Source organism: Hemicordylus capensis, chromosome 1 (genome assembly GCF_027244095.1).
Source record: "Hemicordylus capensis ecotype Gifberg chromosome 1, rHemCap1.1.pri, whole genome shotgun sequence".
Taxonomy (NCBI): domain Eukaryota; kingdom Metazoa; phylum Chordata; class Lepidosauria; order Squamata; family Cordylidae; genus Hemicordylus; species Hemicordylus capensis.
The window spans coordinates 280,007,791-280,035,255 of NC_069657.1; the positions used below are offsets into that span (position 1 = coordinate 280,007,791).

At 42.8% G+C, this 27,465-nt stretch overlaps 2 protein-coding genes and 1 long non-coding RNA gene across 13 annotated transcripts in view; 2 read left to right on the plus strand and 1 right to left on the minus strand.

The window, feature by feature from the left end:
- Positions 1 to 16,166, minus strand: part of GREB1 (growth regulating estrogen receptor binding 1) — a 147,232-nt gene extending 131,066 nt beyond the window's left edge. The window contains exons 1-2 of one of the 11 annotated variants that reach the window (XM_053285607.1): positions 16,021 to 16,166; positions 8,468 to 8,545 (exon numbers count right to left, since the gene is read on the minus strand). In XM_053285607.1, coding sequence (XP_053141582.1) covers positions 8,468 to 8,470 — 3 coding nt within the window. In that variant the 5' untranslated portion in view covers positions 8,471 to 8,545; positions 16,021 to 16,166. The other 10 variants (XM_053285606.1, XM_053285605.1, XM_053285601.1 and 7 more) reach the window with 10 other exon arrangements.
- On the plus strand, positions 592 to 5,370 carry LOC128340485 (uncharacterized). Its single transcript, XR_008313749.1, has 2 exons — positions 592 to 924; positions 4,555 to 5,370. It is a non-coding gene; the product is annotated as an uncharacterized LOC128340485 (long non-coding RNA).
- Positions 16,167 to 16,235: 69 nt separating the features above from the next.
- Positions 16,236 to 26,730, plus strand: E2F6 (E2F transcription factor 6). Its single transcript, XM_053285635.1, is given in 7 exon segments — positions 16,236 to 16,352; positions 18,013 to 18,106; positions 20,759 to 20,909; positions 22,529 to 22,594; positions 22,889 to 23,048; positions 23,237 to 23,332; positions 25,631 to 26,730. Coding segments are annotated over 7 exon segments (651 nt in total). The 5' UTR covers positions 16,236 to 16,274; the 3' UTR covers positions 25,637 to 26,730.
- The last annotated feature ends 735 nt before the right edge of the window (positions 26,731 to 27,465 follow it).

Genomic DNA, 27,465 nt, shown 5'->3' on the forward strand with positions numbered 1-27,465 from the left:
GTATTATGGGTGTATTATGTGATGTATTATGGGTGAAGAGGTAAAACAGCATTCCATCATATTATTTCATCCGATGGACCCCTGCACAACCTTCTGTAGCTTCTCAAAGCTTTCTCTTTTGACTATTCGTGCTAGAAGGAACATTGTTACACTCAGAATTGCCTGCTCAACAACTGTGTTGGTCTTTTTACTAAATCTGTGGGGAAATGACTCAGTGATGAGGAGAAAAAGTTAAAGAGCAGACATGAAACCTCAAGACCATAGTTGGGTCTCTCCCACCCACCATCTTTATAATGGGGTTTTTTAAAATCCAAAGAGGGAAGCACAGACTGGCCCAAATGCTTCTGGAAAGGTCTCTTTAGGTGGTCTGCCTTCCAAATTTCATATTCCATATTCCATATCCCACTTTCACGGGATAGTTGAAAGCAATTTGTTTTATGCTGTATACCACCTAGAGACTTCAGTAGTGGGCGGTATGCACATTTATTAAATAAATCAATATGTTTTGAATTTCTACAAATTAAGGAAAAGAGGGCCCTGTAACATCAAATTTGCACATGCCTAGTAGAGTCAGAATGTTTGTGGGCAGAGAGGAGAAGAGGGAGGAGTGCACAGCTCCTGCCCTTGTTGGCCTGGAAACGGCTGTGAAAGGGGCCGATGAACTGAAGGGGCTGGCTGGCGGAATATTTCATCACTAACCATTACAGTCATGTCTCTGGGGGTAAATAGGCGAACAGGCTCAATCACACGCACCTTACCTCTGGCTGCTTCTATTTTGTTCATTTTACCTCAGAACCAGTAGGCCTCAGTGCTCCTATGTGGCCTTTGCCACCTTCCAGCCTTGTTCCTCGTAAGGCGGGAGGGCTGCTGAATCCCTTGTGAAGGCCAGAGGGCTCAGGAGGATGTTTAACAGTTGCGTGACAGGTAGGCCAATAATAGGTGCAGCTTTGGCTAGCCTATGAGGTTGCAAGCAGCACCTGTTGATATTCTGCCTGTAATTCAAGGTAAAAAGAAAACCTGAAGTGATTTTGTGGAAGCAAGCTAGGAGGGAAAGCTACCCAGGTTTTCCTCCTACCTTGCTTCCACACAGCCGGAAATTGGTAGCACACAAAGCTCCCAACTCTGGGTAGAACACAGTTTTTGTCTGTGTGGATTACCTACATGGTTCCTCCACTCCGGATTTTGATTCAGCTGTGTGACCCAGATTGGATTTGTGGAAAAGATGGAGTTAAAAGTGGATTGGACCCATTTATTGAGGACAAACCTATCCATGTGCAACCCCAGGTTTGCCCAGGGAGACCAAAGCAGAGAGACCTGTTCAGCCACCATCTGGACTTAACTTTAACAAGCAGAAAGCCTGGGAAAGGGTGGATACCAGCAGAGGAGCTGCCACGGTGCACAACCAAGGACACACCCACTACAGCTGCAATGGAATGAGGAACTAGGCTGTGTGCTACAGCGTGCCATCACTGGCCATCTGCAAGGAGTGGGGAAAGGCAACCAGACAGCTGGGAGGACTGCCAGCACTCCCTGTGAAATGGATGCAAGTGCATTATTGGGATCCACCAGTGGGTCCCTGAAGAAAGAGGCTCAAACCCTGGCATGATGAAGAGAACCCGTGCTGGAATCCTCCTACAAAATGTTAAATACCCCTGCTAACTTGGCAATACCCCTGCTAACTTGGCAAAGAGGCCCCTTTTAACGTGGTGATTCTCTTTATTTAGCAGGAGGAGAGTAACTGGCCCTCTCCACCCCCAGCACAGTCCCTCCCATGACTTTTGCTGGTGTCTATCTTATGTTTCTTTTTAGACTGTGAGCCCTTTGGGGACAGGGGTCCATCTTATTTATTTGTTCTTTCTCTGTGTAAACCACCCTGAACCATTTTTGGAAGGGCAGTATAGAAATCGGATGAATGAATGAATGAATGAATGAACGAACGAATGAATGAAATAAAGCATTCCCCTGCTCTGCAACTTCTTTTGTTGCTGAAAGAACCCCAACCATTTCGTTGTGCCTCTTAACATGGAGCTACCTCCTTAGAGGGGAGGATGTCCACACTATGCTCCTAGTCATGATAAGTAAATGCAACTGTCAGGTGCAGAGGTACTATGCTCCTAAATAGCCGTTGCTGGGGTGCAACACCAGAAGAAGGGTATTGCCTTTACCTCCTGCTTGTGGGCTTCCCAGAGAGATCTGGTGGGCCACTGTGGGAAACAAGATGCTGGATTAAATAAACCTTGGTCTAATCCAGCAGGGCTCTTCTTATGGTTTGGCAGCAGTAGTGGAGGCTGCTCTAGACCTGCTTCCTTACATAGCTCATATGAACACATGAAAGCAGTCTTCTACTGTTTCAGACCATTGGTCCATAAGGTGGCCTGGGCTTCTGACACATAGATCCTGACACATAGCAGAGCCTGGGAGTTACAGGATGGAGCTTGATGGGGGAATGGGCGGAGTTTAGTAGTGACTGGAAGGGTATAGTTTGTCAGATCAGCGGGCAGAGCCTGGCTGTGACCAGTGGATCAGATGTGGAGTCTGATGGACCTGGGAATGGAGTCAACATCCAAAACTCTCAAGCCAAGGAGAAATAGTCTTCCTCCTTGGTTGTGCCCCCCCCCACTACCCAGATTTTGGATACTCTGAAAGGGAGGCTAAAAACTTTGGGGTAACCCCAATATCTGACAATACTGTATGATCCATCTAGCCAAGCATTGCCTCCCCTGACTGGCAACAGCTCTTCAGAGAGGTATCTGAAGGTATGTGTTGGAGGTATCTGAAATCCTTTGGCTGGAAAGAGTGAAATATATGCTCTACTGCTGAGCTAATGAGCGCCTCCTGGTCATCTACAATTGTAGTGCAGGCATAGCTCCACACAACTGCAATTTGCTAATCTCACTGACCTACTAGAGTCGGACAAGCTAAGCTCTCAGCTCATCCTTCATTAGGTCCCACCTTGGAACCAGATCTTATTTTTAAATTAAAAGCCAGAACTTTACTGCTTTTTGGCCATGAGGAAGGTGCAACATGTATCCTGAAGTTTGTGTGTGTACATATTGACTATCTGGAATACATGGAATATGGTCAATGAAAAGGACAGTGCTACATATCAGAGTATCCCCTAGCCCAGTATCTTGTCCTAGAGGCTGTGGATGTAGCACTGTATGACAATTGCAGAGAGGGGGGAAATGCAGTTGGGGTACACCTTGCAGAACCTTGTAGAAAAGCTTGCTATCTATTAAAGCAAGTGCATAGTGTTACAAATGGTGGTATTTCCCCTAGAATTCCCAGATCTTGTCATTAGGGTTGCCCCCTAGCCAGCTTTCAAGTGATTAAAATTGTATGACTCGACACTGAACAAAGTTAACATACAATGAATAATGGTTATAAGATATCACTGCCAGTTGAACTGTATGCATTGAAGATTACTACATACCACCTTCATACTACCACTCCCTAATATGCCTCCCAAATTCTGGCATCTGACTGTTTAAACTGACTATTGAATATCAGCTGGTATAAAGAACACTACAGTTTGTGTTGGAAAGAAAAATTCTTCCCAGATCAAAAGGAAAAGGGGCATAATTTAGAGCTTCTTTGAGATGTAGAAGCCTTTGGACCAAATCATTTGAAATGTTTGGGCTGACAAAGATTTAGAGTTTCTTGAATGAAAGACAATGGCTCCAATCCACTGCACAGTTATGCACAGTTAAGCCCCATGGATTAAGTGCGTATAACTGTGCACTGGATTGTAGCTTGATTCTCTCCCAGATTAAGAAGTCAGCTCTTTAACCCCTTATGACGTAGTCTCCTCATTTTATTCAAGTGCTTCCTTCGCCACAACCCTATTTGTTGGAAAGTAATTTAGTCTCTCATTTTTGAAGGAGTAAGTTCTTGAAATGTAGCCAATGAAGTCTGTTACAGCAAAACCAACAAAAAGCCTTGTGGCCTCTTGAAGACGAATGTCTATGATGAAAACAGCTCTTGCCTTCGCAAGCTCCTGTTATAAGACATGTGCTTGTCTTTAAGGTGTTGTAAGACTCTTCCGCTGTTTTTTGTTTCAGAAGCAATCTTGTGTTAGTATACTTTTTGTTAAAAGCAATGCTGGGCAAGATTAGAGTTTCATTTTTGCACTGACTATATTTCTGTTGCATTTCATACAGTTGGCAGTTTTGCACAGTTTTATTTATTATTTATTTATGGTATGTGTTAGCCTCTCTCCAGCTGAAGCTTTCAGAATGTGCAATAAAATAGAATGAAAAATAAAACCAACAATAAAAATGTATCAAACATAAAACACAAGACAGAGCAGCAGATAAAAATTCCAGCAGTATATGTATCACTAATAGCAAAAGCTGAAGAAATACATTAGTTTCCAGGCTCTAGTATACCAAATAAAGTTATCTGGACACACAATTAAAAGTGGGTATTGAATCACATATGGTACTAAAATTTTAAGAAGCATGTCTTCTTAAAAAAATATTGACCAGTAAGACTGTGGAATAATCAGCCAGCTGTGGGCTAAGGAGAAAACTGAATACTTTTTTTTTTTTAAAGGACAAAATCCACAAGATGTCCTGCCAAGCCTCGCTTAAATGAACTGCACATCATCAGCATAATGCTCTTGCACAGCACCCGTTCATTCACTGGGGCTTGCACAGGAGAACTTCCTCACTGAGTGTGCCCTCAGAGAAACAAACAAAAAATATCTTCAAGTAACTCTTTTTAAAGTAATCTGTGTTAAGTTCATTTGCATGGAAGTTAGCGAGAGGATGACAGCAAAGAAGCAAATGATGTATTTATTATCAATGAGATAAGGAAAGCCATGGGGTTTTCCAAGTGCAATGGTTTAAGGACAGGATTAAAGTGAGTTTCATCATTCTTGGCCAGCTGAACTTGCTACTTATCAGCTTCAGTAAAAGGATTGTGTTGGTTATTACCTTTAAAATCTTAAATGGCCTGGACTCTGCATGCACTAGGAAGCACTTTCTGCTTGTTCTTAAGATCTGGGGGCATGGCCATTCTTCCATGCCCTGTGTTTATGGAAATTAAACTGGCTGGGGGCATGAATCAGGGACTTTTAGTGGTGGCACCTAAGTTCTAGAACCTGTCCCTAGGGAGATCTGTCAGGTTCCTCTTTTAGCTTTTCAGACCATCAAGTTGGCATATTATTTATTCAAATTTTTTAATCAATGAGGCGTGACATAAATGGATTTTATTCTGTTGTTTATTTTTACAATTTTAAATTGAATGTTTCTTACATGTTATTTGTATTAATTAAGAATTATATATTGTTTGTATTTTTAACTTTGTATGTCACTTTTAATATTATTGTATAGAAAAGCAAAGAATAAATGAAACTGATGTCACAAACTCTTGGAGTAATTCTTATATCTCAGAAACAGTGTCCTCTGATATAAAAAGGAGGGTATCTTATTAAGTATTGAGTAGATTGTAGAGCTGTTTCTTCTGCTCTTTAGGTCTAAATACATAATAGAACACAGAAGCAAAACGAAACATCTTTAGCAGATCAACAACTGCAACAAAGTGAATTATGCTTGTCTGTTTCAAAAATACCAGACTCAAACTTGACCACTGCCTGATCCATAAACCTATACTTGGGTTTAAACAAAACAATACCTCAATCCTAAGTACGCTATGGAAAACAAAAAACAAAAACATTCAATGGGTTGAATGTTGGGGGTGGGGGATGGGTTCCAATTTTTGCTCAGCCTTGGGTCTGTCACCGTCTCTTAGCTAGCCTCCCTCATCATAGTATTGTTGTAAGGATAAAACGGGATAACCCCCATGTATGCTGAAAGGGTACAGCTGTAGGGGCATCATGGTAAGTAGCACCACTGAAATCAATAGGACTTTCTTCCAAGAGAATGTACCTAAGACATTATCTTGCATGAATAAAGCATCCTTCGAAATAAACTTGAGTCTAATGGTAGTACTGCTACTGAACAATGTCATGGACCATATTACTTTGAACAAGGACTGGGGATAGGTTTGCTTTTGCATCTGTATAACATACTCTGGCTAGATATGAATTAGTAGTAGAGTAGAAATAGAAAACCACACTGTTAACTATCAGAGGAAGATTAATACACATCTCTTTTCACTCTGTTTTATTATTAACATAAAGTGCACAGGTTCATGAAAAGTAAGTAAAAAACAGGGAGACAGGAAAATAAAGCAGGATCTTGAGTGTGCCCTTGAATGTCTTGCAGAGTGATTACAAAGTTAAAGCAAAGATCCAAAACAAAACAAAAAGGATCCTGCTATTAACTCTAAGTAAAGGGTAAGAGACTTTTGTTTTGGTTTGGTTTTAAGATACAGAATTTGTTCTTGCTCTGTTTGAATTGAAAGTTCCCACCAAAATGAAAGTTCAAAGGAATACACATTGCAATTACAATTAATGTGATTGAGAAATGTTGTCAAAAGAAAAGAAAAGAAAACTCAAACTTGTCAAGAAGTGGCTTCTCTATTCTTCCAGAAATGTTCACAGATGACTGGAAAGGACTGACAGTGAAACAGAGCAACATCCAATCTGACACTAATTACACACTGGAATTAATGGCAGTTGCTTTGGATTTGCTTTACTTTGTAGCAAAAATAAGGATCAGTCCCTTTATCTACAAGTTCCATGAAGTTGCGGAGAGCCTTGGCTCCAACATTCTGCCCCCTAAACCACAGCAGCCTTTATGTCACTTTCTGCTCCATGACCTTTCAAGTTTGACATCATTTTTTCACCACTAGCCGCTGTCCTTGTGGTTTTTTAACAAGGAAAAAGAAAATCACCTAAGGTAAGAACTCTGCTTTAAAGAACACCCTTTCAAAAGAATGCAAGCATTCCAGGTTCATCACTTCAATTTCCGTGAATGAAGACAGCAAAGACCTCTTCTCAAGACAAGAAACCAGATCTAGACTCCTTACAGCCCCATAATAGACTTTTTGCAGAGTATATACACAAATCCCATATTGTTGCTAATTACTATTCAGATCAAGCAACACATGCTTTACAAGATGTACCACAGATGTCCAGAACACCAAATCTCTGCCCCAAAAAGCTTACATTTAAATATGGCAAAACATGAGTACACATGATCCAGTGTAAGAAAAAAGGGTCTCCATAGAGCCAAGGTATTCCTTCCTCTTCTGTGTGAGAGCAATCATTGGGCAGTACTGCTGCCTTCTCTTTCCCAGGAATCAAGATTTCAAATCCTAATATTGCTCCTCTTTCATGCAGATTCTCACCCTTTCCCCCACTTTATGTTGCTTCTGCTCCTGCCTCTCTTCTCTTTCTGTTCAGAGGAGTGGAATTCAAGCTTCCCTCCTTCCTAGATAATTCTCAGTTGTTCCTCCCCCTTTGTGGCTGTTGGGTTTCTTTCCCTGCCTTATTATTTATACAGTGAAGTAGAATTTTGAGAGTTGAAGGGAAGGGGGAAAACAATCTTACCTCTGAGGTTCTCTTTGTTGCTTGGAAGCAGACAGTGATGACAATTAGGGAAGCATTCACCTCGTTTTACTGCTAGCAGCAGTGTGCTCTAAAGAAAAGGATAGGGATGCTGCTCTGCTTTTCCTCCCTCCCTCTCGTCCCACCCTCCTCCTCCTCCTCCTCCTCCCCCTCCTTTCCCCTCCTCCCTCCCATCCCTAGCCTGAAAGAGAGCTCTCAATGACCTCTTGCTTGAAGTCACTTCTCATGCTGACCTCCTGCTTTAAAGTCTCTTTTCCTTTCTTGCCTGTTGAAGCTGCAGCTCCGAGTTCTCTCTGCAGTCTGCAGCACCACCAGGAAACACAACGCACTCCACCATGCATCCACACTCCATCTGACACTGATGCACACAACTTTTAAATCTTATTTCAATGTGCACATCCATTTCTTTAAATTTGTTTCCCTGCTGAACAGATTGAATACAGGTATGGCAAAAACAGTCTTGAAAGTCCACCCGTATAAGCACAAATTGTCAGCACATGCCGCATGAACCATGTGATAAAATCTATACTGTTTGTATGGTGCACACCAACTAGTTGTGCAGATTCTCGTGATGATGATTCCATGTGTTGATTTAGTCAATAGATTTTATGTTTCTGTTTAATCCATGCAGACAGTAAAGGGGGTTGAAAAGCCCCCACAATATGATTCTGTGAATCAGCCTCCATTTCCCTCTGATTTCAAAATTTCTCACTGATTTCAAAATAGTTTGGAAGCTGCCTTTTATGGAGTCAGACCACTGGTCCATCTAGCTCAGTATTGTCTACTACACCAGGGGTTCCCAGCAACATCTGGAATACCATAGGTTGGGAACCCCTGGTGGCAGTGGCCCTCCATGTTTTCAAGCAGAGGTCATTCCAGGTTTGAACCTGGAACCTTCTGTGTGGAAAGCAGATGCTCTACAAACTGAGCTATGGTCCCATCCCGGTTTCCTGCCTGATGGATCTGGGGATCAAACTGCAAATCTCTCACCATTTTTCACATGCAGTTGTAGCACTTCAAGGCGGACGGTCAGGCAAACGGATTAAATATATATATATATAGGAGGACCTGTCAAAACAAATGACTAACATTACAAAACACAACACTAATTGATAGCTCTTTTTTCAGACTCACTCACTTCTAGTTTGGCAACATTAGCCATAAAAGGAGCTGCTCTGATTTTCTTCCTTTGCAATGGAAAATTGGAAATAAAAGGTTCTTCCTTCCTGTCCTGTGCATAAGATGAAGTGAACATGTTGCTAGCAGTTACCACACCAAAGGTGTTGAACTTCCCATAGTTTGGATACAGTGGCAGACATCCAAACAAATGAAACACCAGTGCTACAGGAGAAGTATCAGCACTTCGAAAGAGTTCAATTAAATCAGCCCCACGGCTTATGCAGTGGGCAAGAGGGATTTGACAACCTCCCTTCCCTCAAAAGCACTGTGCCATCCAAAAATATCTCCCCAAGGGTTGCACAGCCCTCAGGGACTTATTTATGGGTGGCACAAAGTGCTTCAGGTTGAAGGGGAGGTTGTCAAAATTTGCCCCTCCATGCAAGCCAAGCACCTGTGCAGTGCTAGTGTGGAACGCTTTGGAAGCACTAGAGCCTAGAATGATGCCTCTCCTGTTGCACCAAGAGGATTTTCAGACAGCAGGCTTTACTGCAAGGCTTTACTGCGAGTTCAACGTTGGGGGGAAAAAAAAACCCTATCGCAAAAAGTGGATTTTTTTTTTACCCCGGATATAAATTGGCCTAAACTCTGACATGTAATGAAAAAACTCGAAACATATGAAGTGCTTCCCAATACTCGCAGGGACTTCAGGGTAAATCTAGCTGATATGTAAACGCACCCCCTCCATTCCAAAAGCAAGCTAAAAGCCGGGTGTAAAAAACCTCCAGGAGAGGTCGCTGCCAATATGTGTAGACAATACTGAGCTAGATGGACCAGTGGTCTGACTTCATATAAGACAGCTTCCTAGGTTCCTATTATCTGGATGTCATCCACTGTACCTTTGAAAGTTCTTGCCTTTTCCTTTCACCACTCAGTTTTCCACAGATCATCAAGGGGAAGTATTAATCAAGTATCACCACCATGGCTGTGTCTGTGTAGATTGAAGCCAATGCAGACTTTTGTCTTCTTTTAACCTCTGTAATATAACCCCATCTAACTTGCTTCAGCATCATATCACTACCACTGAAGGCCATTTGTGGCCTGTTCACATCTCACTGGTGATATCAGCATACAAAGCTGCCTTATATTGAATCAGAACAGTAGTCAATCCAGCACAATGCTATTTATTCCAATCAGCAGGAGTTCTTGCAGATTTCAGGCAAAGAAATGCCCCTGCTCTGCTATGTGAGATCATGGAGGTCATGGACATCAGGGTTGAGTTTTGTTTTGGTTTTTTTTTTTTTACTTTGGGAAGGCATATGGCAGGGAAACCTTAGTAGTAAAATATCTTGTCAAAAGAGCAGGGACCTGGACAAGAAGATATTTGTTTATCTGTTCATTGTTTTCAAAGTAGTTCTAAGTAGAACAAATGGAGCTAACTTTCCACTTCTTTCAACATCAAACTCAAATTTTTATTGGTGTGTAAACATATTAGTTCTAAAGGAGTGGTGCTGATCAGCTGAGTGGCTGCCATCTCATTTCAAGATGGCAGATTGCAATAGAAACATCTCTATCCGAATCCCCTAGGACTCCATCCAACATTTCTAAGGGACAGTAAACATACAAATTCTAAAGGGATGCTGCTTATACTTTAAGTGACCACCATCTTGTTTTGAGATGGTGGGTTGCAATAAAAATATCTGCATCAGGATCTCCTGGGACCTCCTCCTATTTATTCTAAATTTGGTTAGCATTAGACTGTAAATTATTATTATTATTTTGATTTCTACACCGCCCTTCCAAAAATAGCTCAGGGCGGTTTACAAAGAGAAACAAATAAATAAGATGGCTCCCTGTCCCCAAAGGGCTCACATTTTAAAACGAAACATAAGATAGACACCAGCAACAGTCACTGGAAGTACTGTGCTGGGGGTGGAGAGGGCCAGTTACTCTCCCCCTGCTAAATAAAGAGAATCATCATGGTAAAAAAATGCCTCTTTGCCCAGTTAGCAGGGTACATAGACACACACATGGACATGGTGATCTCATAAAGCCTTCAGAAAGTAAAAAATGTCATCCCTTCATTCAAAGCAGCTTACAAGAAGTCTAAAAAGCTTGCTTTGGCTGCTTCCCAATTTTGAATTGCTCCCCTCTTCCCCTGAAGACAAAAAGTCGAAATGTATGGAGAGCTGGTCTTGTGGTAGCAAGCATAACTTGTCCCTTTAGCTAAGCAGGGTCCACCCTGGTTGCATATGAATGGGAGACTTGATGTGTGAGCACTGTAAGATATTCCCCTTAAGGGATGGAGCCACTCTGGGAAGAACAGAAGGTCCCAAGTTCCCTCCCTGGAATCTCCAAGATAGGGCTGAGAGAGATTCCTGCCTGCAACCTTAGAGAAGCCTCTTCCAGTCTGGGTAGGCAATATTGAGATAGATGGACCAATGGTCTGACTCAGTATATGGCAGCTTCCTATGTTCCTATTTAAACTAGGAGAGTTTAAATATTCTTCTTATTCTTCAGTAGAGAAGAATAAGAAGAAACAAGCTAAATACATTAACGTAGTGTTATGCCGCCTAAGCCCTTACAGCAAGACAGGCTGCGAGTCCAATTAAACAATGAGGCTATTCACACATGCATACAAAACTGGGCTAAGGGAGACCAGCTCAGTTATGGAAGCACATGTGAACTGCCGGGATCGGCTCGATCCCGGCAGCACCATGGTGAAAACTCGTCTGTGAAGCCTCCCTCTAAAACGGGGTTAGGAGAGTGAGCGCTCTCCTAACCCCATTTTTTCTATTATTGTCTGGCAGCCATGGTTGCTTGTAGCCATGGTTGCCAGACTGTGGGGAGCCCGGGGTAGGGAAGGGAGATCTCCATGATGCACCGCGTACTCACACGGTGTGTTTCCGACAACACATCCCAGCCCCTGGCCCTCCCTGCTGCCTGAGCGGGGAGGCACGCCCAGCACAGGAGGAGTGGTCATCTGCAGGGAAGGTAAGTCTAATCCGCCTTCCCCGCAGCCTGCTCTGGAGCCCTTCTCACCGGTCATGAGAAAGGGCTCAATGTGTTAAAATCAATGTGTGATGGTGGGGGGAATAGGAAATTGGACTGTTCATATTAGCAACATAACATCAGCATAACATACAAGTTATGGGAAATCTCAAAGACAATGATGGTGTGGCATTCTGTCTGTGGAATTCCCCTTCCAGGGAGGCTCGCCTGAGGCCCACATGGCTATTTTTCAGTGCCAAGCAAAGACTATTTTAATTCTCCCCGGCCTCTCAACTTTATCTATTAAATATAAGGGTTTAAATATTTATATTATATTTAATACAAATATAATAAATTAAATAAATAGCACAATTTTGTAGCCACTGTGCTATGCCTGCTGTCAAGACACCTGCTGGGAACTGATTGGATATTTCTGTATGTTCCTTTATTACACCTTCTGTATCTTACTTGGTGAAATAAGAAAGAAACCCTGTCTTCTTTACACACTCTAGTATAAATCAAATATTTATTTTACATTATCCATGGTGAGCAGTTGGCCCTGAAGCCCTTTGCGTGTTTTCCAGTTCATCTATGATTGCCATGAATATCTAACACTTCATTATAAATGAGAAGGCAAATTGTGTATCTTTTATGTCTGAAGATGATTGAAATAATGTTAGCAATTCTATACACAACATCTATGTACAGAATTTGCTCATTCACCATATTTATATTCTACTATTTCCAACACAGGATGCCCAAAGTGGATGACAGAGGAAAATAAAAAAGAATAGTAGAATAGTTGCTACAATACAGTAAAATACTGTAGAAGGCAAGGGCTAAATATCTAACAAATCACTGACAGCCATTTGTTATGATTATGAGACTTTTCAAAAATTGGGATCATGTTAAGCAAATTGGTATCTGAGTTGCCAGCTTTAAAAACATGCTAAAAAAGCCCCTTTCATATGTAAATCTGGGAGGGATTCGAAAGAACACAATGCATTCTGTTTGTTACTCGACCTCCAGACAATGAGGCTGTTCTAACAAGCAGCCAAGAGGCGGCTAAGGGCGGCTAAGCCCGGGCTTGGCTGCCCATGGGAAATGCCGGGGAGCCAACTGGCTCACGGAGGTGCCTTGGCAGCAAACACACATAGGGAGCCCGCCTCTTAAATGAGGTTAAGGGAACAAGCATTTACCTGACCATGTGTCAATGCTGGCTGCTTTCAGTTGGTGCTGAAACACGGACAGGAGCCTGCCTGTCAATGGGGGGGGGGGATCCCCACAATGTACCACACACTCGCATGGTGCATTGTGGGATTTCTGGGGGCTGGGACCACGTCTTGGCCTCCGATTGAGCAGCCCTGCTCCACACTGCACGCGGAGGGATCCGCGTGCTCCCACTAACCAAACAATGATTGTCGGGGGGGGGGGGGCAGGGGGAGGCAAGGTTTGCAGAGCCTTCCCCCTGCCCGCCCACCTGCCTGTCTGGTAGGTCGTGTGATGGACCCAATATTTCTATATCTACCCCCCCACACACGCCACAAAGAGCTCTTCTAGCACACAGAAAACTAGCAGAGTTCAGCTGCAGCGTTAACTGTGGTCAGTGCTTTGTGAACAACAGCACTGTTCGGGCATTCTCCAAATGTGAGTAAAAGGAGAGAGTGTGATTGTGCATGCTGGCCCTTCTTCCTCCATATATGTTTGGAATAACGTCTGAAAGGAACGTAGGCATGTACCTCTCTCCACATTCGCAGCGAACAAACATTAAGCAGCAACAGTAACTATTACATAGTAGGGTTTTTATTTTATTTTTATTTGGGCAAACTATCTTTACAAGATGGGATGTTCATTTTATATAGTGGGTATCATATTTTAATCTCATTTCTTTTCCTTAAACTATTAACTGCTTTCAGAAAAGGCAGTACAGAATTAAGGGGGCAGTGGCGAGGGGAACTTCCACATATCTTCTGCTTTCTTAAACATAATTACATGTAACAATTCCTTGAAATTGATGGAACTTCCAAATAAGATCGAACTCTTATGCACACTCACTTTGGAGTTGACCCTATTCAGTGGAATGTATTTCAGAGTACACAGTAATAGTATCAGGATGCTCTATGTTTAGAAGTGCACATAAAAAACTAATATATGTCATTTAGGGCATGTATTATAGAACACAAAGTATGAATGTGTTTAGCTCAGATGAGTCAACACCAACTCCACAGCACACTTTACCTTTACTGGAGATGGAGAACACAAAATATGTCTTAGGGTATGAACTGACTGCCCTCTGGTGGAGAGAATAAGAAAGCAATCATTTGAACTAAATCCCTGGATGCAGGATGTCTGTCCAGCCTCCGGTTTGAACATATTGTAAGCAAAGCACACTTTGAACTCTCTAGATGAATGAAAACAGCCAAGTGTTGTGTGGCACCAAAAAGACCCACAGATTTATCATGGTATAAGTTTTTGTGGGCCAGAGCCCAATTTGTCAGCCTTTGTGCATCTGGCAAAGTTGGCTCTAGTCACTGAAGACTTTTGCTGCAAGAGATTTGTTAGTCTTAAAGATTCTACAGGACTCGTTCATTTTTGTTGCAGCAGATTAACATGGTTACCCTGCTGGATGCAAGCTTCTGAGTTTACAGAACTCTTGATCAGACAGAATGGAAGGTTATCCAGATCTTGGCTATATACTCTCTGCAGGCTAATGATAGTTTATTTTTTCCTTCCCCCCGCCAATAAAAATTAGTTTCCATACACATACTAAGATGAGAAAACATCGTTTGAACATTGTGAAGAGATTCTGCATATGCATGCAATTGGCAGAATATATTGCAATACATTTACATTGGTCATATTTAATAGGGATAATTGTTTTATCTCACAATGAGCATTTGTGGGGAGGTCATCCGATAAACCAGACTAGACAGATGCTGGCTGCTCCAACTAGGGATGTGCACGGAACTGGGCAGGGATGGCTCGAAGGGTTGTGGGGGGTAGGACTTTAAGGGCAGGGGAGGGTGCACTTAACCCTCCCTCCACTTTCCCCCCATTGGCACTGGTGTTCTCTAAAATCCCTCAGGGTGGCAGCGTACCTCCCTGCTGCCCCTTCCCCTTTGGCTGGAAGTGGAAGTACTGGGTGTGCAAGCACATGTTGCACACACACGCACGTCACACACACATGCAGATGGGCTTGCGCACAATTGCGACATGTGCGTGCAACCAGAACGTGCACACATGCCTGGTGCTTCTGGCCACTTCCAGCTGAAGAGGGGAAGGGGCGGCAGGGAGGTATGCTGCCCCCCCCCGAAAGAACTCCAGCGCCGGGAGGGCAAAAGCATTCCACCCAGCATTCCACACGAGCAGCCCCGTTGCATCCCAGTTAGTTTGTGAATGGTCAAGAAGCTACCCTGTTTCCCTGAAAGTAAGACCTAGCAGTAATTTCTGATGTACCGCTAATTATCCTAGTGCATTTTTGGGGGCTAAAATTAATATAAGACACTGTCTTATTTTCGGGGAAACACGGTATGTGAATCCATTGGCACTTGCATAGTCTTTGTACATGTCTGTTGGGGTTGGCAAATGCATTCTGACCCAGACCTGTGGGTTTGTGGTGAAATGTATATTTAATATACTTAAGAGAGTGTCTTCTTTATTATCAATCCCGTCACCTATTAAGATCTTCTCAAGAGGCCCAGTTACGGTTGCCACCGGCTCCTTTGTTGGTGGCTCGGGTCCAGACTTTTCTATGGCTGCCCCTGGGGCTTTGGAATATGTTCCCTGTTGAAATAAGAGCATCTCCTTCTCTGGTTGCTTTCAGGAAGACTCTCAAGATGCACCTTTTTTCTCAGGCTTTTAACTGAAATTACTTTTAAATTATTTAATCAGTTTTTATTTTATGAGAATTTTATCTTGTGAAATTTTAGCTGATATATATGTGTGTGTGTATACACACCAGGGGCATAACTACCATTAGGCAAGGGGAGGCGGCTGCCTGGGCGCCCCCACGCCACGAGGGGCCCCCCAGAGGCAAGTCACATGTGAAGTGAGTGTGTCTGTGTATCAGCGAGGAGCCCATTTTAAAATTTTGTCTCTGGGCCCACTCCAGCCTCCTTACGCCCCTGATACACACACAGAGACATATATTTGCTGTGTTGCAGTTCTGCACACCGCCTAGAGATGTGCATAACAGACGGTATAAAAATATAATCAACCTACCAACTAACCAACAAATACGGAGAGGATGCTTATTTTGCGGAGTGGGTTGTGGGGGGGTGTAAGCTTATTAGGTCCAGAGTCCAAAATCACCTAGCTCCGTAGTAACAACGCCTCTAAGCTCTGAGAAACCACAGAAGGTTGAAGAAGGGGGGGGTCGTCGGGTGAAATAAAAAGGCAGAATGCTGTGTTGAGTTGTGTTGTGTTTCTAACCTTACCTCTCCCACTCCTAGCGCGCAGGCATTCGGTGCCTGCATAATAAGCATCGCTGTAACTGGCGGCGGGGTCGAGAGTTGCTGAGAGAGTCTGGGAAAGGCTGGCCGGGGAGGAGGGGGGGGCGGTGCCTTCTCTGTTTCGTTTGCACAGTTGCTAGGCCCCGGCCGCCGCGACCCCTCCTCCGGGGGCTGCCCTCCGAGAAGGCGCTGGGGCGAAGACGGCAGCTCCCGGCTGGCGGCAAAGCCTGGAACAGCCGATGGGTTTCCTCCCGCCGCTTTCGATGGATTTGTTGCCGGCGAGTAATTCAGAGGAGGGGAAGCAGCGAGCGAGCAAAGTCAGCCCGAACTCATGTGATGTTCTCCGTTGTAAGGCAGGCGCATTTTGCTCCCCCCCTGGGTTGTAACGTGCTCCGCGCTCCGCTCTTAGACAGTTTCCCGGGTTGGGCATGCATGCTCGGGAAGGCAGCGGAGGCTGGCCGTGGAAGGAAGACGAAGGCCGCTAAGGGGGCGTTAACACGCCGGTGGCGGGGGTTTCCCCGGCCAAGAATGACAAGGGGGAGAGGGTGATGTAGGTCCCGGGGAGGGGAGGGGAGCGGAGCAACGAAGAGGCTGCTGGCGGCGTTGGGACGGGAGGAATGTTGTGCTACGTCCAGCCCCGCCCATCTCTGCACTTCCCTGTAAAGTTGCGAAGTGCTGCGGGCTGCTGCTGCTGTTGTGTGAGTTCAAAGCGCGGAGTGTTATAGTTGTGCTGCTTGCAGCTTTGTTGCAGACTTCGGAAGAAGTCCTTTCGAGTCTGCTGCCGCCGCCGCCACTCGCTCTAATTTGCAAGATGTCCCAGAACGTTGCCGGTTAGCCTTGACTTTCACTGGGTGACTCTGAGCCAGTCATGTCTCTCTCAGCCTAACCTATTTCCCAGGGGTGTTCTGAGGAGAAACGTAGCCATGTAGGGGCTCCTTGGAAGAAGAGCGGGATGTAAATGTAGAAATAAATGCATACAATAAATATGTAACGGTAGTGGTATTTTGTTCGGCCCCTCCCCCCTTTTCCTCCTCTCCCTTCATCTATATGAAGAATCTGGGATGGAATTATGAGTGTTTTTTAAATTGTGTAATCTCATTTAAATTTTAATAAAATGTTGATACCCAAAAGACCCACATTGAACATTCTAGTGCTGTTCACTGTTAATGCATTTGTGTACCTTAACATCTCTGCTTGCTGAGATTTCACTCAACTACTGTACCTGTAGCTCAGTTTTACCTATGTGTGTTTGCTGCATGTGTTAACTAGAGAGTTTAGGAATATTTAAAAAGCATTTGAAAACCCATCTCCTCACCCAAACTTGTTTAAATTTTTAAGTTATAATGTGTTTTGACTTTTTTAATTGTTTAAAGGAGCCCCTGGTGGTGCAGTGGTAAAACTGCCGCCCTGTAACCAGAAGGTTACAAGTTCAATCCTGACCAGGGGCTCAAGGTTGACTCAGCCTTCCATCCTTTTGAGGTCGGTAAAATGAGTACCCAGAATGTTGGGGGCAATATGCTAAATCATTGTAAACCGGTTAGAGAGCTTCCAGCTATAGAGCGGTATATAAATGTAGGTGCTATTGCTAAGTGCTAAACTGTTTTCAAATTTTATGTATGTTTTAACTTGTGAATAAAAAAATATTAACTGACTTGCTTTTTCTTCCTTCTCCCCAAATGGACTCATTCAGCTTGGCTTTATAGGCTAGGAATGCTGTGTGCCGAAGTTTAGTTTTACTGTCATAAAGATACTGAAGATGTACTAGGGAACCTGTGCAATGTCAAAATATTGTCAGTGCTCACTTATAAAATCTCTGTACCAATTCATTCTGCCACATTTATAGCAAGATAATCTGGTTCTACTATGAACTATCATAAATCAGCTCTATTACTATAGCTTGCCTATTATGTGAACTGATAGTGTGATTTTGTTCTGAAAGATGATCTCAGTTGACTTAGAGCTTTCTCTTCTTCACAGGCACACATTGAAACTGAAAATGAAGATGATGTACAGTTTGTGTCTATAAGCCACAAAGAAGTAGATGAGAATGGATCGTTTGTGGCAATCAGAAGTAAGTCTTCTGAATTACATTTTCCCATGAAAACCTGCTGAGTATCTCTTTCAGGTGCAGCAGCCTCATGTAGGGTTTTGGATAAAAATGAAAATAATTGGTGTTGGCACTTAAACTGTTTTCCTTGGACTTGCATTGACTTTGGCATAGAACACTTTAGTCTCAAGTAGTGATAAAGATAAGCAGTTGGGAATTAGTGTCAAAACTTCACTATTCTGTTCAACTTGCCTACTATTTAAATGATAAAATGGTTGTCTCCCATTTTTGACATGACTCAATGCAAGTACTGGGTGACTCGGAGAGGGCCACAGTCTTGTGTACATGCTCCCTCCTTGTCTCCTGTGACATTTTCTCCTTGTCAGCATTAGCCATAAGCAACTGGAAGGATCAAGGGATTGATGCCTCTTTTCCATGAGGGCAATTCCATGTTTAGGACTCTTTAGTTTAAGGGGGGAAACAGCTGGGGGGTTATGGATGATATGGATAGAGATTTTTCTCTTTCTCATATTACTTCTCAGTCGCCAGTTAAATTAGATTGGCAGTAGATTCGGGGCAGATAATCTAAGTCAGTATGAAGAATTACCTCCATGCAGTTCTCTGTACAGTACTGTGCTTTTGTCAGTGCTGGGAGGGCCCTTAAAGAGAGATTGAGCCCTCTCTTAAGAGCTTTAGGAGGAAAGCACTGGGAAGGGCTATACTGTCCCACACTGTGTGCATTCCTTCCAAGATGGTGCAGGGGCTCAACAGGGCTCTGTTTCCCTTAAAGGAGCCCCATCACACAGGGCAAGGCACAACACTGCATGGTGAGAATGGTAATCTCTGCATGATGCCAGGGGGACTGTGCAGATTATTCAGCTTTGGCCAGAGCTTCACATATACCTAATAAACAATTATTATTTACATTTTACATCCCGCTCTTCCTCCAAGGAGCCCAGAGCGGTGTATTACATACTTAGGTTTCTCCTCACAACAACCCTGTGAAGTAGGTTAGGCTGAGAGAGAAGTGACCGGCCCAGAGTCACCCAGCAAGTATCATGGCTGAATGGGGATTTGAACTCGGGTCTCCCCGGTCCTAGTCCAGCACTCTAACCACTCCAACATGCTGGCTCTAGTCAGTGAGCCACACTTTATTTATTTATCATCCCCAAGCTAACTTGGCAAAGAGGCACCTTTTAATGTGGTGATTCTCTTTATTTAGCAGGGGGAGAGTAACTGGCCCTATCCACCCCCAACACAGTACCTCTAGTGACTGTTGCTGGTGTCTATCTTATGTTTCTTTTTAGATTGTGAGCCCTTTGGGGACAGGGATCCATCTTATTTATATATTATTTCTCTGTGTAAACCGCCCTGAGCCATTTTTGGAAGGGCAGTATAGAAATCAAATTAATAATATTTATTTATTTATTCATTCATTCATTCTATTGTTGAATTTGTATACCACCTTTCATTAAAACATTCCCAAGGCGGTTCACACCAAAAAATTTAAAACTATAAAAATTACACAGTTAAAATATTAAGCTAAAAATATAAAAACATAGATCTGACTAAAAAGATTTGAAATACAAGCACAATATAACAATTCAAAAATACAAAGCAACAGCAGTAGAGTTAATCATATAAAAGCCTGGGTAAAAAGCCAGGATTTCACAAGCTTTCTAAAAACTGTGATAGAGACCGAGGAGTGAATAGTCACCGGGAGAGCATTCCAGTGTCTGGGGGCAGCAACACAGAAGGTCCTGTCCTGTGCACAACAGCCAAGCCCTCCTCATTGTTGGCACCCAGAGCAGAGCCCCCTCAGATGCCCCTCAAGCAGGCAGCAACCCTTGGGAGCCAGCGGTCCCTCAGGTATCCAGTTATCAACACTTAGAGTTGATGCGGCCTGCCACTGGATCCCCCCAGGCCTTACAATGAAGAACACAGGTATAAGTTGTGCTTTACAGCATCATCAAAAAAGCTAGGTCCCTGCTCTAAACTATTTGCAATCTAAAGGTGGCTGAATACAAACTTGCTTTTTTCACTCTACATTAATCCAGCTATTCATTCCAAGCTTACTTGACTCAACAGTACTATTAAGTGCTGTGCATAATACAAGACATGAGAAGTCTTTCTCCTTTTGCTGGTACTATCTAACCTAAACATCTTCTTCAATCAAATCAATAAATCAAATCTTTATTTCTGTCAACGACTAGCACAAAGTTAAGACAAATATAAAACCAAATAAACTAGGAAAATCTTTCTAAATATAAATCAACTAAAAGTACACAGCTCTTAAACTAACAATGAGACAGCAGCATTTTATACTTATAAAATTACATACATATCAAAACTTAAACAATTGCCTTCCTAACTCGGGGGGTGGTGGTTAAACATTTAAAAGGCTCAGAAAGATTTAGTTGTTAATTTTGCTGCTAATATGCATATGGTCCCAGAACCTGCGTGCCCACATACAATTATCCACTCTATGCCTGCAAAAATTACTCTGACCTTAAGACCATCACCTACTTTCCCATTGTCAAACACTTACACAAACAGAGGGCTACAACACAAAATTTGGCCACCTCTCTGGTGATAATGGAATTACTTCCTTCCAACAGCCTGCCTATCGCTTGAGAGGGGTCAAAACCTGGCAAATATCTTCTTAAACCTGCACAGAATCTATGAAAGCCAGAAATCACTGATGTGATGGATCTTTGGTTCATTTGACTAAGAGATTCATGGATCTTGTCAAATCTGCTCCAGAAGGTGTTGTTGACTTAAATGAGGCATCACGTATGCTGGGGGTACGTAAACAAAGAATATATGATAGCATACAGTGAGGGAAATAAGTATTTGATCCCCTGCTGATTTTGTCCGTTTGCCCTCTGACACAGAAATGACCAGGCTATAATTGGAATGGTAGGTTTATTGTAGCTGTGAGAGACAGAATAACAACAAACAAACCCTCAAAAGCCCAGTGCCCAAAAGTCAGTGATGGATTTGCATTGTAGTGAGGGAAATAAGTATTCGATCCCTTCACAAAAGATGTCTTAGTACTTGGTGGCAAAACCCTTGTTGGCAATCACAGAGGTCAGACGTTTCTTGTAGTTGGCCACCAGGTTTGCACACAACCCGGGAGGGATGTTGTCCCACTCCTCTTTGCAGATCCTCTCCAAGTCAGAAAGGTTTCGAGGCTGATGTTTGGCAACCCGAACCTTCAGCTCCCTCCACAGATTTTCTATGGGATTAAGGTCTGGAGACTGGCTGGGCCGCTCCAAGACCTTCATGTGCTTCTTCTTGAGCCACTCCTTTGTTGCCTCGGCTGTGTGTTTTGGGTCATTGTCATGCTGGAATACCCATCCACGACCCATTCTCAATGCCCTGGCTGAGGGAAGGAGGTGCTCACCCAAGATCTGACGGTACATGGTCCCGTCCATCGTCCCTTCGATGCGGTGAAGGTGTCCTGTCCCCTTAGCAGAAAAACACCCCCAAAGCATAATGTGTCCACCTCCATGTTTGACGGTGGGGATGGTGTTCTTGGGCTCATAGGCAGCATTCCTCCTCCTCCACACACGGCGAGTTGAGTTGATGCCAAAGAGCTCGATTTTGGTCTCATCTGACCACAACACTTTCGCCCAGTTCTCCTCTGGATCATTCAGATGTGCATTGGCAAACTGCAGACGGGCCTGTACATGTGCTGCCTTGAGCAGGGGGACCTTGCGGGCACTGCAAGATTTCAGTCCTTCACGGTGTAGTGTGTTACCAATTGTTTTCTTGGTGACTATGGTTCCAGCTGCCCTGAGATCATTGACAAGTTCCCCGCGTGTAGTTCTGGGCTGCTTTGTCACCGTTCTCATGATCATTGCAACTCCACGAGGTGAGATCTTGCATGGAGCCCCAGACCAAGGGAGATTGACAGTTATTTTGTGTTTTTTCCATTTGCGAGTTATCGTGCCAACTGTAGTCACCTTTTCACCAAGCTGCTTGGTGATAGTCTTGTAGCCCAGTCCAGCCTTGTGCAGGTCTACAACCTTGTCCCTGACATCCTTTGACAGCTCTTTGGTCTTGGGCATGGTGGTGAGTTTGGAAGCTGAGTGATTGCTTGCTTCTGTGGACAGGTGTCTTTTATACAGGTACTGTAACAAGCTGGGATTAGGAGCACTCCCTTACAGAGGGTGTTCCTCATCTCAGCTCGTTACCTGCATATAGTGAAAAGACACCTGGGAGCCTGAAATCTTGCTGGTAGATAGGGGATCGAATACTTATTTCCCTCACTACAATGCAAATCCATCTCTGACTTTTGGGCACTGGGCTTTTGAGGGTTTGTTTGTTGTTATTCTGTCTCTCACAGCTACAATAAACCTACCATTCCAATTATAGCCTGGTCATTTCTGTGTCAGAGGGCAAATGGACAAAATCAGCAGGGGATCAAATACTTATTTCCCTCACTGTAAATGTCTTGAATGGAATACAACTTGTTCAGAAATGATCCAAGAACCTCATCCAGTGGGTGTAAGTTGACTTTCATTTTTAATTTTCAAACAATGGAGACCTTGTCCAAGGCTGCCTTCTCATTTTGTGGACTGAGATGAGCCGAGCTCTGCATAATATTGGGCTGTTAGTGTGTTTGTTCTCTGAAGCTAGGTTTCTCCATACTATGAAACATGTAACTGTTTGACATGACAGATACTATCAAGAGCTGTTTTTAAATATTCCTTATCATTATTACATTGATTATATGTAATATTCTCTCTTTTAAAAAAAAGAGGTATCTGTGCTATAACTATAAAAACCTTTGTATTATAGTGGATCTAATATTAAGCAGATTACTAAAAGGACACCAGAGCAGCAAAAGCTAAAAGATGAACTTTATGACTTAACTGCAATGGAAGAAGCATTGGATGAATTAATAAAGGATTGTGCTCACCAATTGTTTGATCTAACAGATGACAAGGAAAACACAAGGTATCCTTTTTCCTACTACAAACTGGCATTGGCAAACATTCTGACTTGCTGGAGATGAGTAACAGTGAGGTTTTGCCTTGTGTAGTGCAAAACCTGGTATTGGTAGTCATATAAATTTGTACCCTTTTTCAGATTAAAGCATATGTTGTATTAAGGGCTGCTATTAATATTCCTTGACCATCTTATACTCTAGCTTATGTGACCTATCAGGATATCTGTAGCATTCAAACATTTCAAGAACAGGTTGTTATTGCAATCAAGGCTCCAGAAGAAACAAAAATGGAGGTACCAACACCTAAGGAAATAAGCACTTTATTTATTTAAAATATTTTTATCACAAAGGGACTCCTGTCTGAGGCAGTTTGCAAGGCTTCCAACAGAGCCAGTGCATATAAACCAAAGCAAATGGATGGAAAACTAACTGAAGGCATAGTGGAACAAAAGGTCTCAAATAACCCATCGATGTCCGTAATGGGGGCAGTCGGGGGCGGGGGCAGCAATCAAGCCTACTGGAGTAGGGAGTTCTGCAGTCTTGGCACTGCTGCGGAAAAGGCCCTGTGTCACATCCCAGCCTGTTAGACTTTGGGGATCTGGAGCGAGGCCTCGGATGACAGACGCAGCGGGTGGTCCAGCTCATGTGGAAGAAGGCAGATCTTCAGATATCCGGGTCCTGAGCTACTTAAACATACCCTGTGCACTGCTCTGGGCTCCTTGGAGGAAAAACGGGATATAAATGTAAAACAACAAACATATAACCACCATTGTGCTCAGAGACTAATTGGCAGCCAGTGTGGCTCAAACAAAATTGAAATTGTATGCTTTGCGGGGGGAATGGGCCCCCTGGCAAATCTCTAGATGGCCATGTTTTGCACCAGTTGAACTTTTGAACACTCTTTAAGAGCAGCCCCATGTAGAAGGTGGTGCACTAATCCAATCTGGATGTGAGCAAAGCATGAATTGCCAGACTGGCTTCTTGACATACTGCTTTGAATTAGAGGAGTGATAGTGGGTGGGTAGGTATATGTAAAATATTAAAGCTCTTTTTATCAAGATAAACATTGATGTCTCATATTTCACCCAGAGCTTTTTAAAACAAGCGTGTGTGTGTCTCAACTTCAAAATACTGACTGAACATGGTAAAATGTTGGCTATAACTCAGGTTGCAATTACCCCTTCATCGACATGAGTGGCAGTTGAAATGAAGGTGGAGGCATTTGAAGCAAAAAGCAGTCTTAATATTTCTGCAGCACGAAAGACCCTGCTTTCCCTGCTGATTTTGGGCTCTGTCATTTATAATACAGTAACAAGATTTTTAAAAGTCTCTACTCAGTAATCTCAGATGAGATGTTAACCTAATGTTATCCATAATGTTAGTACTTGGAATAAGTGTTGGCGCAAGCTCCAGACTATCCAACTTAGCCCCCTTCCCTCTAAGATGGGATAGCTCCCAAAATATTACAGGCAGATGTGCCTGTTCACTAGGAGAATGGTCACAGTCCAGGATGTGGTGTTCTGAACAGCAATCTGTTAAATTTCTAGCACTCCTGCAAAAGAACTTATGTTAGGTACTTAATCACTTTGTGACCATTTTGCTCTGTTCTTGAAGCCTGGTTTCAGTAATACTTCATAAGTCAAATTTGAAGAAAAAAGATTACATGGTTCTCATCTAGCACTTCCCAGTGTAGTGTACTTCTGTAAACTGGTACTATAGTAGTTGCTGTTAAGGACTTGCACAGGCATCAGTTCAACAACTTGATTCTCCAAACGTCAGAGTTGGAGATTGTGGTTTGAGAGCAAACTGTATCAGAAACTTTTCAAACAATTTGGTACCCCGTGTAAAGGATTTCCAGTTTTATTATCCAGCACCATGGAATGATGTCTGCTGGTCTTCTCCTTAGAAAAATAAAACCTAAATTGTTCACTTGTTGGGGAAACATAATGGTACAGACTCTTCTGGATGCAGTTCTCTCACTATGTCTGTATAAGTACAGAATTCAGCTATTTGTACAGGATCACCATCGTTCTGCTGTAACAGCTAGGCATTCTTTAGTAGTCCACATTACAGAGCAAATGCTTGTATCAGTATCTAGTAGCTTGATACTGAAGCAAGCATATGCGCAAAACATTGTAGAATACCCCCTTTTAGTAGAACTAAAGCGGGGATAGGCAACCTATTGAACAGCTCCAATATCTTTTAATAACAGTGCAGAAAAAGGAAATTTAGCTAGGCCGCTTTTTATGGCAAAATTTCCTCTTCTGCACTACTGTTGAAATAAACAAGGGTCCTAAGGCTGAATTTGTCAGCTTGTAATCTAAAAGTTGTGTTTCACAGTCAGTGAAGTGCTCAAGTTATATTGATATTGGTTAGTCTATAGTGTGCTTTTATAGGGCATTGACTGCAGTGGCTCTTAAAGCAAAGAGTTTCACAGATTGTATCCCACCACCCCCAACCAAAACACACACACACACACACCTACCTGAATACTTTTAGGTTATTGTACTAACATGGCTTGCTTCTCCAGTATATATCCCTGCTCTAAAATGGTATGTCTGATTTCTCCCCCGCCCCTTTAACTTTTACAGTTCTGAGTTACATGGGGTATATGAAAACAGTTGGATTACCACAAGCATTTGATTTCTGCACTTCAGTTTCTTCCCCAGACCAATGCTGACATGTAAAGAACTTGGAAAAGCAAATACTTTGCAGATCTTGCAGACCTCGCAGTCCTACTGTGCCTCCTTCAAATACCTGGATGGAGATCTTTGGGATGTGCAGTTTTTCTTACCTCTCCATGCTAAGCTGCACCAGCAGAATTCCCTTCTTGTATACAACTATTGTAAAAAGAGGAGCCCTGCCCTCCTTTGCAACTCCTTACCTTCTGCCAATTTTCTTTCTATTGTTTTCTATGACTTTCTCTGCCTTAAAAAAAATTGTAATTACTTTTTTATAGCTCTTCAGAATTGAATATGGAACAAAGTGTTATCAGAATGGGACAATTTTTAAAGATATGCATTTTTAAATTTTGAAGTGGCACTGTTTCCAGATGGAATTGTCAGACCAATGCTGTGACATGAAAAGAACTTGCAAAAGCAAATACATTGCAGAAGACAGAGAGAGAGAACATGAACGAATGAACAAACTGTGCTTAAACTACCACTAAGGGAAATCTTGGAAGGGTAAAACTGTACAGTGAAATAGAAATAAACTTGTATATATGAAAAGTGCCATAGCCTGTGGCCTTTCATTTTGACATAAAGCTCAACTAATATGCAGTAATTTCATACCATCAGTGTATGAGATGAAGTTATGCTTTGCAAACTAAGATATGCAATACAATAAGAAAATATATTCTGAGATAAGCAACATGATTCTATGTTTAATTTGGAAATAAATTCCACACAGTTCATGAGTGTTGCAAGTAAGTGTGCATAGGAATGCAACTTTAGTTTCGTTCGCATGTAGTGTCTAAACATAATTGCACTGTGCAACAGGTTTTCCATTTAATTATGCACTGTTGCTTATTTTAGATTTTTATCTTTGGTTAACTAGTTACTATAATTTAAATGGTACTACAAGTTGATTGACTTAATCAGATTTTATCGATGTAAACTCAACTGTGTTTGCACTAGTGCAGAGCCATGTCTGGTGGGCTGGGTAATAAATGAACTTTAAAAAAAAACAATTTCAGGAATCCAGCATTTACTTGTTTAGCCTTCCCCATGTGTGGTTTGAGAAGACTAGAAAACATTTCTCTATATTAAGGCTTGGGAAACTGAAGGAAAACCTTAAGTTCTTGTTTTCAAAAACAGCTTCAGGGTCTATTTCATGGGTCTTAATAGCTGTGAATTGTTACGCTAGAGATTTTGATTGACCCTGCAAACTGGAAGAATCTGCTAGAAGGGGCTAAAATAGACCACGAATTTGTAATTGGGAAGGAAATAAAACTGTAATCAAGGGTCAGAGCAAGTGTGTTAGCGGTAGCTTGGTATACTTGGATGCTGAAGAAAGCTGTCTAATGTCAAAGATAGGCAGCACTATCTGCTACTTAGCCATGCCTGATTTCTAAACTAGTTTTCCAGGATGCCATTCAGGTTGTCCACTGCAAGTACATATTGCTTGGATTAAAACCAAAAAACCAAAAACCACTTCCTTCTCACCGAGGGAGGGCTACAACAGCTACAATGGAGGAGAGGTCTATCAATGGCTACTAGTCGAAGGGCTATAGGCCACCTCCAGCCTCAAAGGCAGGATGCCTCTGAGTACCAGTTGCAAGGGAGTAACAGCAGGAGAGAGGGCATGCCCTCAACTCTTGCCTGTGGCTTCCAGCAGCATCTGGTGGGCCACTGTGCGAAACAGGATGCTGGACTAGATGAGCCTTGGGCCTGATCCAGCAGGGCTGTTCTTGTGTACATGTAGA